At 34.7% G+C, this 12,932-nt stretch overlaps 1 protein-coding gene across 1 annotated transcript; it reads right to left on the bottom strand.

Moving 5' to 3' along the window:
• Positions 1 to 5,487: 5,487 nt before the first annotated feature.
• LOC121235508 (G-type lectin S-receptor-like serine/threonine-protein kinase At4g27290) lies at positions 5,488 to 8,649 on the bottom strand. Its single transcript, XM_041131855.1, is given in 8 exon segments — positions 5,488 to 5,802; positions 5,934 to 6,084; positions 6,168 to 6,405; positions 6,523 to 6,733; positions 6,804 to 6,961; positions 7,066 to 7,200; positions 7,385 to 8,501; positions 8,503 to 8,649. Coding segments are annotated over 8 exon segments (2,457 nt in total). The 3' UTR covers positions 5,488 to 5,502.
• Positions 8,650 to 12,932: the final 4,283 nt, after the last annotated feature.

Below are 12,932 nucleotides of genomic sequence, written 5' to 3'. Positions count from 1 at the left end.
GAAGAAGAGATTGGTGACAGCTCCAATTCTGACAATCCCTAGCGAAAGAGGAGGATTTGTGGTATATAGTGACGCTTCACGTTTGGGTTTGGGGTGTGTATTGATGCAGCATGGGAAAGTAATAGCATATGCATCTTGACAATTGAAGACTTATGAGCAAAATTATCCCACACATGATTTGGAGTTAGCCACTGTTGTCTTTGCGCTTAAAATCTGGAGACATTATTTATATGGTGAAAGGTGTGAAATCTACACGGATCACAAGAGTCTGAAGTATTTCTTCACTCAAAAGGAACTGAATATGAGACAGAGGAGATGGCTTGAACTAGTCAAGGATTACGACTGCAACATTAACTACCATCTAGGCAAAGCTAATGTTGTAGCTAATGCACTTAACATGAAGCCAATTGGACCAGCAGTTGCTACTCTTACCACTCAGCCCCATTTATTAATGGACTTAGAAAGAGCTGCTATTGAAGTTGTTACCGGTGATCAGCAGGCATTGATAGCCAATTTAACAGTTCAACCAGCTTTGATAGACAGAATTAAGCTTGCTCAAAAAGAAGATTCCGAGGTAGCGAGATTAGTAGAAGAAGTAGAAAAAGGAAATAAATCTGAGTTCAGTGTTTCTGAAGATGGAGTGTTAAGGTTCGGAAGTAGGTTATGTGTGCTGGACAATGATGATATAAAAAGACTTATCCTCGAAGAAGCGCACCGCTCCCCTTACACAGTTCACCCAGGTAGTACAAAAATGTATCGGAATTTGAAGGGGTCTTTTTGGTGGAATGGCATGAAGAGAGAGTTTGCCAAATTTGTGGCACAGTGTCTAACTTGCCAATAGGTGAAAGTAGAACATCAGAGACCAGCAGGGTTATTGCAACCACTACAGATTCCAGAATGGAAATGGGAGCATATCTCTATAGATTTTGTTACAGGCCTACCACGGACGTTGACGGGACATGATGCAATATGGGTGATAGTGGACCGTTTGACGAAGACCGCTCGCTTTGTGCCTATCAAAGTTTCTTATAAATTGGAAAAACTAGCCAAGCTGTATATACAAGAAATAGTGAGGTTGCATGGGGTACCCGTATCCATTGTGTCGGATAGGGATCCTCGTTTCACTCCAAAATTTTGGCGAAGCTTACAGGATGCCATGGGCACTAAGTTAAATTTCAGCACTGCATTTCACCCGCAGATGGATGGTCAATCAGAAAGGACCATTTAAATTTTGGAAGATATGTTGAGGGCATGTATGCTAGATTTCAAGGGAACCTGGATACGACACTTGCCTTCGGTTGAGTTTGCTTATAATAACAGTTACCAGGCTAGCATTGAGATGGCACCTTATGAAGCACTATACGATAAGAAGTGTAGATCTCCTTTGTATTGGGATGAGGTGGGGGAAAGACAAATTTTGGGTCCAAAAATCATACAGAAGACAACAGAGAAGATTGAGATCATTCGAGCTAGAATGAGAGCAGCTCAGTGTCGACATAAAAGCTATGTAGATAATCATCGTCGCCAATTAGAGTTTGGGGTCGGAATAAGATATTCTTGAGGATTGCACCCATGAGAGGGGTTATGAGGTTTGGAAAGAAGGGCAAGCTAAGCCCTAGATTTGTCAGGCCTTTCGAGATTCTTGATCGGATTGGACCAGTGGCTTACAGAGTAGCCCTACCACCAGCACTCTCAAGAGTGCATGACGTGTTTCATGTATCTATGTTGAGGAAGTATGTACCTGACCCCACCCACGTTATCGACTTCTAACCTCTTCAAATTCAGAAGAATCTGACTTATACAGAAGAGCCGATGCAGATTATAGAGAGAAAAGAACAAGTGGTACGGAAACGAACTATTCCATTGGTTAAAGTGGTATGGAATAATCATGCTATCAGTGAAGCCTCTTGGGAATTGGAAGAGGAAATGCAAGCAAAGTATCCACAGTTGTTCGTCAGTGATCTCGACGACTTGTGACAAATTCCGAGGACGAAATTTTTATAAGGGGGGAGGATGTAACATTCGGGCTCTAAGCCCAGTTCTTTGAAGTCAGCCCGGCCCACGAGCACTTGATGAGAGACTCGATCGGCTTCGTTTTGGTGAGTGTTTAATTCCCCTTTTCTGTTGCACTACTTTTCTTCTGCACGGTTTCTTCCCACTGCACTGCATTTCCGCATATCGCTCAAACCGTGCACACCAAACCCATAACTCTTGCAGTTGTTTTACCTCTTATCATGCTCAAGAAAAGAACTCGCACCTTTCTGCAGACCTTTTCAATCGGTTCCTCTCAATTTCTCTATCCCTTCACCATGCGTTCAACCCGGGTGTTGGAGCTTCAGCTTTTGACTCCACTGCTGTTTTTTTTTTTCTTGAACAACTGTTGGTAATTCCTTCTCTCAATCCGGCTTCTCTCTTTCATTTTTTTTTTAATTTTTATTTCTTTCCTCTTCTTCCTTTTCTTCTGGTTTACCCGCTCAGGCTTCTCTTCTATGCGGGTTTGCCCTGTTTTGTTTACACATACAAACCACTCTGTTTTGCTTGCCGTATGCACACTCAAACTTCTCAAGCTTTCCTTGCGCAGGTCACTTTCTCTTTCACTAGAGATTGCTGTGAATTTTCTGGGCATAGACTACAATGGGTTGTGTCGGTTTGAAGTTTTCGTGACTCTATTAGGTAAGTCACTCCCGAAGCCTTTGGTAGGGTTTGGATATTGTGGTTGGTTGTGAAATGTAGTAATGTTACTGATTTGAGTGTGGCGTGGGTAAGATTTTTGCACTACTTCAGTGACTTTTGGGCAATCTATTACAGTTATAAATTTATATTGTGTTGGTGTTTTATATGTTGGATTGTGGTGGAGTGTGATGGAATTCTTAAATTTGAGGAGTATGATTTTTGGATGGTTTTGTGAGACTATTTTGGGCTATTAATTGAAACTAGTTGGTGTAAATTTATGGGTGTTTTGAGCTAGTTGTATTGGATATTTTATGCAAGTCTCGAATTATTGAATGACTAAAATATTGATGCTTGTACTGAAAATTTTATTTGAAGGTTGGAGGTGAAGTATGGTTTGGGTTATGTTTTAATCATTGGAGTTGTTGTTGGGGGTTTTGGAAATGATTATGGTTGGTTTGGTGTTAATAAAAGGTGGTTTTTTTGGGTTTTAAATGCGAATGGTTTGAGGAGAGTACTGTTCGGGTTTAATTGTTATGATAGTTATTGAGTTAAGAATGGACTGTTTTGGTTTATTACTCAATAAATAGTAGCTTACTGTATTGGTTTATTAAATGTTGGGTATATGTTTTGTTTAGGTGGTGTCACTACTAAAGTTCCAACTCAAGGTGTTGATAATACACGGAAATCAGGTAAGCGGGGTTCATATACTAGTTTTGCATAAAAGAAATAAAATGAGGTTGATTTTGAAAATATGCATATTTGTTTTTTGCAAAGAAATTTGAAAACGACCTCAGATGTTTGTTTTGCATTTGTATAAATTCTATATAAGAGAAAACATTTTCTGTCATGACTGGTGTAGATATGAGCTAATTTTGTGCATTCTGTTTCTGAACTATGCAAAAAGAGCGAATATGAAAATCTAAAAGTTTTTGCTATGAATAAATGAAAATGTTTTGGATTCTATTTATTTCGAACATGTGAAATGATCTGAATCTATTCAGTATTTTGTTTTAATGTGATGTGTCATCTGAAAACCTTGGTATGAAGTTCTGATTCTGTATCTGAATGTGATCTGATTCCGATGATGTTCCATTCTGTTTCTGTTAAGGCCCAGCCACTGGTATAATGGTGATTTATAACCCTACCACGGGGGTGAAACATGGTATACGGCCCAACCACCGGTATAATGGTGGTTTATAACCCTACCACAGGGGTTAAACATGGTATTTGTCCCGATGTGATGCTATGAGATCATATAAATATAATGTTTCAGTTTGGATATGCCAAAAGATTTCCTTTTAGAAACAAGTTTGTTTTCTTTTTGAAAATTTCGCTCTTATGTTTTATAACAAGTTTTATTTATGCATTATGAAAGAAAATATATTGTTTCTGCATTCTGAAAGTAAATGTTTTGTTCTGCATGTTGAACGTTATAAATGCTCATGTTTACATGCTAGTATGTGCTCTCTGCTTCCTGAGTTGTTGATAACTCACCCCTTAATCTTCATAATATTTTCAGATGACATTGATGGTTCAGTTGAGGATCAGTATTAGAGTTTGAGGACAATATTATCCGTGAATAGATATTGGGTATCTTGTGGTATTAGTACTGCTGTTGGATGTTATTTATTTATTAAGTTGATTTCAATGGATTTAGACGGTTTATGGAAACTTATGTTAATTTTATTCTATTCTAATTTGTTATTTGAGACATGGAGAAAAGTTGATATTTTACTTGGGTTGTTGGACTGAGGATTTGATATGTGAGTATGTATGGTTTATTAATTTAAAGTATTTACGTTTGATTTGAAGTTTTGGAAGTATATATATTCTTGGAATTGGAGATACATTTGGATTATTGGAGTTGATTATCTGGTTATATGAGTTAACTCTCTAGACTCTCGGAGTCGGGACGTTACATTGAACAAGGGTAATGGTTCACATTATTTTTACTTTACATCAAATATTTTAATCATTTCTAAGTTTAAAAACCAATAGGATCAACAACTGAAGATAAATGTCAGACCAAATTGCACGGCGACAAAAGGATAATCAACCGTTCACATAAAACCCAAGACTCTAGTACCAGTTGCTAGAAATTGGAAAATGATGTATTGGTGGTTTAGGAATAATGAAAAAAATGGTCTTGGAAAAGAGCAAGCACAACACTAATATTCAAAGGAAGAATACTATTTTTTGTAGCACTTGTCTTCTCTATTCAAAGGAAGACATTCCATGTATTCATCGGTGAAGTCTACAAATTCTCGAATGCTTCCATGTTTTATCGTTGCCTTCTCTCTCTGAGTGTGACTTTCTCCCGCCATTTCTCTGTGTAGAATTTTCTCTCCTTAATTTTCAACTCATTGAGCTCTATGTCTGAAGAAGAATCCTCTATCTCAACTAACAACATGAGTTCGGTATAACAATCCTTGCTCTAAATCAAGAAATGTATTTTATTTTTTCTCCTTTTGTTTCTGTCCTGAGCAATAGTAAGTTCCAAACCTTTTTGACCCAGCTTAATGCATTGAATTTTGGAAAAAGCTACTTTGTCTCCTTACTTTGCCCACTCTATTTGACCGCAGATCAAAAAATTTTTTTTTTTTACTTATTGATTAAGGAAATGATTTTAAGTGTATTGATATTTTTTTATTTTTTAAAAATATTAAAAAATATTAAAAAAAATAAAAGGGAAAAAAAAAAAAAAAGAAATTTACGCTGGGCGGGTACGGCCAGCGGTCGATATGGGGCGGCATTGTAGCCACGTCTTTGAATTTTTGACTGCACCAATTTCAAAAGAAACCTCTCCCCTTTTGCACCAAGTGATAATATCTACCGTGCTTCGAATGTTGAGAAGCTGATTCCATTTGCTGAATAAGTTGCATTGTTGTTAGATGGAGAATCTGCTACCGATAAATCTGCATAGAAACCCGGCTGCCTTGGGATAGGCAATAAAATTTCACTGCTTAACATTAGAACCACGGAAGACATGTTTGGCCTATCTTCAGGTCTTTGCTGCACACATAACAGACCCACATGCATTAGTCTTAACACTTCAGACCGTGTGTGCGCATTACCTACTGATTCATCGATCAGTTCCATTGCTCTATCTACAATCCATAGTCTCCATGCCTGAAACAAATTAATAACCATATTTTTGTGAGTTGGATTTCCATTAATATGCCCATCTTGATCTATTACAATATACTATCTTGGAGTATGGAGCAGGTAACGTTATCCAAGAATGAGTTCTTCATGCTTACATGTCCAAGAAGATTGAGGTGGTCGTCTGGATGGCAGAATCCCCTGTTCTTCTTCCCACTCAATATCTCCAATACTAAAACTCCAAAGCTAAAGACATCAGATTTCACAGAGTACTGCCCATGCACTGCATACTCAGGAGACATGTAGCCACTGCAAAATATTATGTAAGGACAAGGAAAATGAAGTTCATAAACAATTAAAGGTCACCTATAAGAGAAGATTAGCCTACTTACTATGTTCCAACAATCCTATGGGTCTTGGACACAATTTGATCTCCCCGAAATGATCTAGCCAGGCCAAAGTCCGAAATTTTCGGATTCATTTTCATATCTAGTAAGATATTGCTAGCTTTGAGATCTCTATGGATGACCCTCAGTCTAGAATCTTCGTGAAGATAGAGAAGCCCTTTGGCAATGCCACCAATAATGTCGATGCGCTTACGCCAATCTAATAATTTGCTCTTTGCCTGGTCTGTCCAAGTTCACCTTCATGTTAGTACTAACCTTGCTGAATTCTCAACAAAATTTCATTAACCGAAGAAGAAAATCAAACAAGAATTTCCTGCTTTAGAAGGGTCAGAGCTCAAACCAAAAATAAAGGAATCCAAGCTCTTGTTAGGCATGTATTCGTAGATCAAAATTTTCTCATTTTCTTCCGTGCAACACCCTAGAAGCTTTACAAGATTGCGGTGCTGAAGTTTGGCAATTAATTTGACTTCATTTATGAACTCCTTAGGTCCTTGTCCAGAATTCATTGAAAGCCTCTTCACAGCTATCACTTGCCCTTCTGGCAGTGTACCCTGAGAATCAAGAGGTTAGGAAGTGTGTTCCAAAAAAGAACTACATATGGTGAGGACATTTTTGGTCTACCTTATACACAGGTCCAAATCCACCTTCTCCCAGCTTCTTGTTGGTTGAAAAGTTATTAGTGGCATTAGCTATGGCTGTCAAATCAATGATCGGTAACTCCATGTCTTCCTTCAGGCCTTCATTTTCACAATCTTTCTCCTGTCTTCTCTTTGCCATTCCTGGAATATTAGGAACGGAATTGGGCACGATTTTCTTGAACAGAAGAACTATTGAATGTAAGAAGAACTATCGAAATTTCTTAGCCTTAAAAATATAGCTTTACCTTTGAAACTAGACTTCTTCTTCCGTATGTATGAGATCACTCCAAGTGTTAGAATTCCATTGACTAATGCTACAGCGCCGGCTATGATTCCTACTCGTTTTATCTTGCTGGTGTTCCCCTTTTTTCCATTATTTTCTGAAAACGAAGTTAGAGTTCTACTCAATCTGCATATATCTTACTACTGATCAAAGCACGTACTAATTTTGAACATGCTGACTAGGCGATAAAGTTGTCCGAGTTATACTCTATTCATTGTAAAAGAGCAAAATTCAGAGCAATATTTTTAATGTTTTAGAAGGAAAAAAGAAGTAAAAAGTACCTAGTTCTGAACTGGCCATCTTTATGTATAGCTCTTGCCCACCCTGAGAGTACAGATCAATGTCACTCAGTTTCCCGAACCAAAGCACGCAGCCACTCCCTCTTCCCCTAATATCTAAATTGGAATATGCTGTGCAAGAGCAGTTTTTCAAGCACAATCCCTGGCATTCATCGAGGCTCAAAGTCGCATTAAACCAGGAAGAAGATGTGTCGGGCAATTTCAACCCCGTGTACTTGCGGAAGCCATTTCCAATATTGCATACCAATGGAGTCCTTCGAACACATCCATCAGACCAATCTACCGACTTCCAATCTTTTGGAGACTTGGGTAAGAATCCTTCCAAGCATGCACATGCAGGAGAGTTATCGGCATTGCAGGTAGCGTGTGCACCACAGAATGCATAATTTTGACACGCGTCTGCCTGGGATGTGGAGAAAGGCTCCCAACTGCGTGTTCGATCCAACCACATCAACCGCTGCCCAACGCCTGATGGGTTTATTATGTATCTTGAAAAAACCGAAGGGTTTACGAGTTTGAACTCGAAATACGCCTCGTTCTTATTCATCACGAATTCATACACGAACACTGGATTCCGATTTAAGTTCGGGTATCCCGTATAACGAAGACCATTCCATGACCCTGCTCTAGCCTTTATCGTATTCCCCTTCTTGAGAACCATTTGCGGAAGCCCATCTAACCTTACTGAAAACTCACCTCGAGCAGGATCTTCCGCGCTCTTCCAAGATGATATGAATCTATCTAGACCAGTCACCAAGTTCCTTCCGAGCTTCATTTCCGGTAGTAATGTGTCACAAGGATAATCAAAACTCTGCCACAAAAATCTCTCTGGATTATCAACATTTCCATCTTTCACAACAAGATTTCCAGTATCCAGGAGTTGTGCAACTGGATTTTCTGCTGTTCTTGATGTATTAGTTGACCAAACAACATTATTTGTGCTATTGAGAAGGGCAAGAACTCCTTCATCGGTGACCGTTAAAACTCCGGAGTGATCATTAAGCGGAGTGTCTCTGTTAGCCACCCATACGACGGTCCCAGAAGATATCACGTACCATATTCCGACGTATCGGCTTTTCGAACTGCCTGGGCTGAAAAAATCCCATTTCAAATGTTCCACCGGCTGAAACTAATGTGTCGCCGTCTCTGATTGATTGACTGGAAGGAAGAGTGTCCAGCGCAATGGATGTTTCTAAGAGCGAGAACAATAGAGAGAATACAAAAGAATAGGTACAGGCTTCGGTCATTGGTTTCAGTTTTCTAATGGTTTATCTGATTCTGTTTGGGAGAAAGTATTGTGTGTGTATTGTAAATGCAGACAAGAAGAGATATGTGGAGAGAACGGCAAGTTGCTTCTATGTATACACGTCTTAGCTTTCGTCATTGACTTCAGGAAACGGTCGTAAACCGTGTCAAGTGAGTCTTGCTAGGACCGGCCCAGTGTGCATTAGCCCGGGGCGCACGTTTGAGTGACTCTGACTTTGGTTTTTTTTTTTTTTTTTTTTTCCCCTCCTTCTCTTTCTTCTTCTACTTCTTCTCCTCCTTCAGCTCCTTCTTCTTCTTCTCTCTCTTCAGAAAATCAAAAAATTAGACCGGATCGGCCTAAACCGGCCTGATTTTGGACTGAATCGGTCCGAAACTGGTTTTCGAAATTGAAAAACCTATTGGAACGGGTCCGGTTTCTATTCCGGACTTTTTTGGCCCAAACCGGACAAGTACTATTTAATATATATTTTAAATTATTATTTTAATTTTATATACAATGTATTGTTATTATAATTTATATTATTATAAGAATATAAATTATAATTATTTACAAGATAATGTTATTATAATTTATAAAATAAAAATTTAATATTAAACATGAAAGTTTAATTAATCATATGTTTTAAACATAAAATATATATTAAATTATTAATAACATTTTATCATAAGAAGTAAGAACCAAAAAATGAAGAAAATCACTCAAATATTATTACTAAATTTTGATGGCCAAATAAATTCTCAATATCTTTTTTTGATAAGTACATAAGACATTAGTAGATTAGTAACACTAATATATATTAGTATATAATTTATATTAATTACAATTTACATTTTATGACCTAATACTAATAGTCTAATACTATATTACTATTAGTAATATACTTTAAGTCTATGTATAAATTAGTATATAAATCACTATACTAAATAATCACATATAAAAATAATGATATAGTAATACTAATACTAAATTACTATACTAATACTATCACTATAGTCTATCAATAATATAGTTACAATAAATTAAACTCACTATAACAATTAACAAATACTAATATATAGTTATTTTAATCACTATAATTAATACTAATATTTATAATATAATATAGTCTAATACTATATGACTATTAATAATATACTTTAAGTCTATATGTAAATTTGTATATAAATCACTATACTAAATAATCACATATAAAATAATGATATAGTAATACTAATACTAAATTACTGTACAAATACTATCACTATATTACTATCAATAATATAATTATAATAAATTAAACTCACTATAACAATTAACAAATACTAATATAAACATTAACAAACTCACTATAGCTACAGTTATAGTTATACTAATATAATTATACTAAATCATTATAACTAATACTAATATCATAATGAGAGTTATAGTATGTATGTATATATATATATATATATATATATATACACACTATATGTAGTAGTAACACTATAATAGTATAATATATAGTTAGTATTATAATGCATACTATAGTATAATATATATATACTATATATTAATATCACTATATATATATAGTATATATATAAAATTAGTATATATATATATATAATATATACTATACTATATATACTATATATAATATATACTATACTATATATACTATATATATTATGCATATGGACTAAATTTTAGTCCCAAATGCCAAACGGTGTCGTTTAATTGGAGCCTGGGTTGCTTTTATCTAGTTTTCAAAATAGCGTCGTTTAATGGGGATATATATATATATATATTATATATATATATATATATATATATATATATATATATATATTACGGAACCTCCCTCCTCCGGACCATCTTTGCTCTACCTCTCAAGTCCCTGAGTCCTCGCGGCCGTCTCTCACCGCCAGCCCCTCTCTTACGCTGTCAATAGCCCCTCGCCGTCGACACTGTTGGTCTATTCTATTCTCCTCCACTTCTAGTTATTCTTGAGGCTACATAATCACAGATATTGTTTTCCCCTCTCTAGGCAAGCTAATTGGTATGTGAACATATATATGCTTTTTAATTTTCAAAATCTTACATTTACTTCATGAATCATTATAATGTTTCAATTCATTACTAATTTATTCATTTCATTTAGGGTTTTTATTAAATTTATAGATTTAAGATTTCGGGTTTTTTATAGATTTCGAAATTTGATTAGGGTTTATATTTTATAATTTTGTTGTATAGCTCCCCATCAAGCTAAATCTGTATTTTATAATTGTGGAATGTATAATTTTATATTTATATTTTAGGATTTAGGGTTTATATATGTTGCATAGCTCCTCATCAAGGATAACCATGTATAGTTCCCCATCCAGCTGAACATAGCTTGATTTCTGTGTGTTTTTTGTTTTCTTGAATCATTATAATGTTTATTTGCATTGTGTGTATTCTCTATTTGAATTTTTTTATGTGTGTATTCTGAGTGTATTCTTTATGTGTGTATTCTTTATGATCTTTCTTACATTGATGATCTTTCTTTCTCTATTAATGTTTATTCTGTGTGTATTGATATAAGGAATCCAGAAGCTTTTTCTCTTGTGCTATGTAACGAAAGGCAGGGTACTTTACCCTTTTGGGTTGTCATTGCAATTCTTGTACTTGAGATTCCTTTATATTAATTTATTTAGTGTCTATTGAACACTTATAAAAAAAAAAGTCAGTTTTTATTGATCTTTTTTTTTTTTGTGTATTTTTTGTGAATTGGTATCAATATGTGCATAACTGCATATTGTAAAAACTTTAATCAGCTTCTGATTTAGGGTTTATTTTGTTACAGATTTTTTTATATTAGATTTTATATTTTTATAGCAGGTTTTTCTATAACAGTTTTTTTATTATAACAGATTTTTTTGTAGCCCATTTTTGTATGGCAGCAGATTTTTTACATGGGAGCAGTTTTTTTATGGCATTTTTTTTTTTTTAATGGTAGATGATTAAAATCGAAAAATTGGACCGAGCCGGACTGGAACCTGTAAAACTAGAAGTACCGATTTAGGGGGTAACCATTGCATAATTGATTTTTTGAAAATGCAAAACCGATACATACCAGTTTGGTCATAAATTTTGTCCGAACCGGATCGGATCAGACCCGTTACACCCCTAGTTAACATATTCAGCTCGCCAATATTTTGTTTTTCCTTTTTATTTTTTTAAATAAAATAATTTTAAAATAAAACGAAGGTTCTTTATGGTACGAAGTTTGGACTCTCTCCCTGTCTCTCTTTCATTCGAATGGTTGGTTTGGATATTAAAAATATCTTATAATATCGGTTAATAGTAGTAAAATGGTTTGTAAATAGTAATAAAATAGTTTAAGGCAAGGTGTTTTATTGGGTTTTGGAAAAAAGAGAGAGAAAGTTCAATAAAAATATTATATAGCTATAAAATTATTTTAATATAATTTTGTAATATTATTTTTGTTTTAAAATTTAAAAAAGTATATTATTTTTTGTGTTTTGTTTAGAAGTTTTGAAAAATTGTAATGAGTAGGTAATAATTAGATGAAAAAGTTAAAAATTTGAAATTAAAAATATTTTCTATTTAAGTGATGTTTAATAAATAGAAAATATTTAATAATATTTGAAAATATCTTAGAACAATTGTAATTCCAAATGAGCACTAAAAGGAAAGGAAAACTCAAGTGGTCCCGTGAAAATGTATGAATGCCACCGTTGCGATTTTTGTCTGCCGCCATTCAAAGCTCAGTGGTAGGTGTGTCTAGGGGTGCAACCTTTTGGATAAATTTTAGAACCGAAGCGGCATGCACCGGTTTTGAAAATTAAAAAATTAATACAGGTTGATTCATCATCGAAATTAGAACTTTCGATTTTTCTGATTTACTGTTTACACGTGTGGCGCTACATAAGTTTAGTATTATAATAATTTCAACGCTAAATTTAATTGTTAGAATTTAGTACTTATTATTAAAAATTACTAATTCATTAATGTCTGACTTATTAGTGAGATTAACTCATTAGTTATAAGATTAATATACATGAATAATAAGATTAAAGTTTCATGTTATATTAATTAATAATCTTGCATATAATATATATAATACAATATAAAATTTTAAAGAAAAAATATTTTATATATAATATAAAATTTTAAAATATATATACCGGTCTTCACACCAGTATTCACAATATGAAAACCGGTATTGAACCGGTATAGGATCGCTTTCGGTGCTTAAGAATCAATACCGAACTGAATCAGTTATCAACCGAACTAAAC

The sequence above is a fragment of the Juglans microcarpa x Juglans regia genome, chromosome 6D, assembly GCF_004785595.1.
Source record: "Juglans microcarpa x Juglans regia isolate MS1-56 chromosome 6D, Jm3101_v1.0, whole genome shotgun sequence".
Classification (NCBI taxonomy): Eukaryota; Viridiplantae; Streptophyta; class Magnoliopsida; order Fagales; family Juglandaceae; genus Juglans; species Juglans microcarpa x Juglans regia.
The sequence above is the reverse complement of the archived record's forward strand: the minus strand, read 5'-3'. Positions and strand labels throughout refer to the sequence as shown.